This window comes from Pundamilia nyererei, unplaced genomic scaffold, assembly GCF_000239375.1.
Source record: "Pundamilia nyererei isolate P.nyererei 1_Seehausen unplaced genomic scaffold, PunNye1.0 scaffold00053, whole genome shotgun sequence".
Lineage (NCBI taxonomy): Eukaryota > Metazoa > Chordata > Actinopteri > Cichliformes > Cichlidae > Pundamilia > Pundamilia nyererei.
Genome location: NW_005187454.1, coordinates 2,810,104 through 2,811,696, shown reverse-complemented (window position 1 = coordinate 2,811,696; position 1,593 = coordinate 2,810,104). Strand labels below are relative to the sequence as shown.

At 39.7% G+C, this 1,593-nt stretch overlaps 1 protein-coding gene across 1 annotated transcript in view; it reads left to right on the top strand.

Annotated features, from left to right (window-relative positions):
* apba1a (amyloid beta (A4) precursor protein-binding, family A, member 1a) overlaps nucleotides 1-650 on the top strand; it is a 42,937-nt gene extending 42,287 nt beyond the window's left edge. The window contains exon 11 of the mRNA XM_005733665.1: nucleotides 391-650. Within this exon, the coding sequence (XP_005733722.1) occupies nucleotides 391-462 (72 nt within the window). The 3' untranslated portion in view covers nucleotides 463-650. The remainder of the gene's footprint in view (nucleotides 1-390) is intronic.
* Nucleotides 651-1,593: the final 943 nt, after the last annotated feature.

Sequence of the window (1,593 nt, the reverse complement as noted above, 5' to 3'; positions counted from 1 at the left end):
GAATGTGAATGCGTATGAATGTTAGACAGTGAGCACTTAACAGTGTAGAATAAGTGCCTGTGTGAATGGGAAGTAATTGGGTGAATGAATTAGTTGTATAAAGCGCTTTGCTCAGAGTAGAAATGTGCTATATAAGAACCAGTCCATTTACCAGTCTGATGTTGTTTGTGGTCCACGAGTGGCTTGATGTCAGGATGTAGCCCCTTTTATTACTTCTGCACGGTTCTTGACAATCGTTTCAGGGCTTCAGGCATCTCTGATTCTTGGGCACCCTTTCCTACCCGAATTTCTATTACATACCATTATACCATTAGATATGTAATGATATAAATAAGAACCTTTATATCAGAATTCCATGATGATTACTTTGTTCTGTTCTGTCTGCCTTAGATTCATATGAAGACCATGCCTGCTGCTATGTATCGCCTGCTGACCGCCCAGGAGCAGCCTGTTTACATTTAACCCACAAACTGACCTCACAGATCAACTCCCTCAGCCCAGCCTGGACCTCATCCTGTATAGCTGATGAATTGTAGTGAGTTGTTAAGATTGTTCTGTTGCTCAAACTCATCTAGCTGCAACACAAAAACCAATATTATCCATGTGTATGTAGGCTTTTATTATTACAATAAAAAGATGTTCACACCAGATACATTTTCAGTACCTAGTCGTGCCCCAGAGTCTGCAGAGTTTCTTCATGGTTTACTGTTGATATTTTGAAACACAATATATAGTAACGTGTATTGCCGCTTAGTTCATGAAACTAAATCAGTTTCCTCATTGTTAAATTAGAGGAATGATGTTTGTTTTGCACAGTAAAAATCTTATTTCCAATCTTACACATGAGTCACATCCAGACACAGTTGTGGGCAAAAGTTTACATACTTTCATGACATTGTGGGTCACTAGATGCTTTTGGTAGCCATCAACAAACCTCTGGTGTAATTCCAGTTGAATATTTGATCACTCTTCTTGCCACAATTAGTCAAGTTCATTTAAATTGGTTGCTTTCCTGGCATGGACTCATGCTAGGCCCAAACATGCTGAGGAAAGCTATTCCAGAAGTAGATGAAACATTACTTGATGTTGTCTGTCTTGATGCTCAATCATCCAGCTAAAGAAATCCCAAAAAGTCTGGCCGCAGAGTTTTCAGTGGGAGAAACGTTTCGGCATCATCAGGTGACGTCTTCAGTCTCAGCTGACTGCAGGTCAACCTTAGAAACAGGACATGTGCACAGTGACTGACACCAGCAGCACTGAATGAACACTGGGCTGGGAGGTCAGCTTATGATCAGTAGTATGCAAATTGCCATGACCGCTAATCAACAACCATTGGTCAGTGGCCATGAGTACCATTCATAGAGTTGGGGAATGTCTGCCATCACAGCATTGTAAGATGGTGTGTAAATCTACAGTGAGTTCCTTTAAATTTGTGAGTATTGATCAATCAATCTGAATACTATTATTCTAATCTATAATCTATAATCAGCATAAGTTATTAAACATTATGTATAGAGAGTGAGAGAGCCTGCATGTACGTATACTTTTGACCCAGCATGGATGAGAGAAAATCCAAAACAAATTCAAACTTTT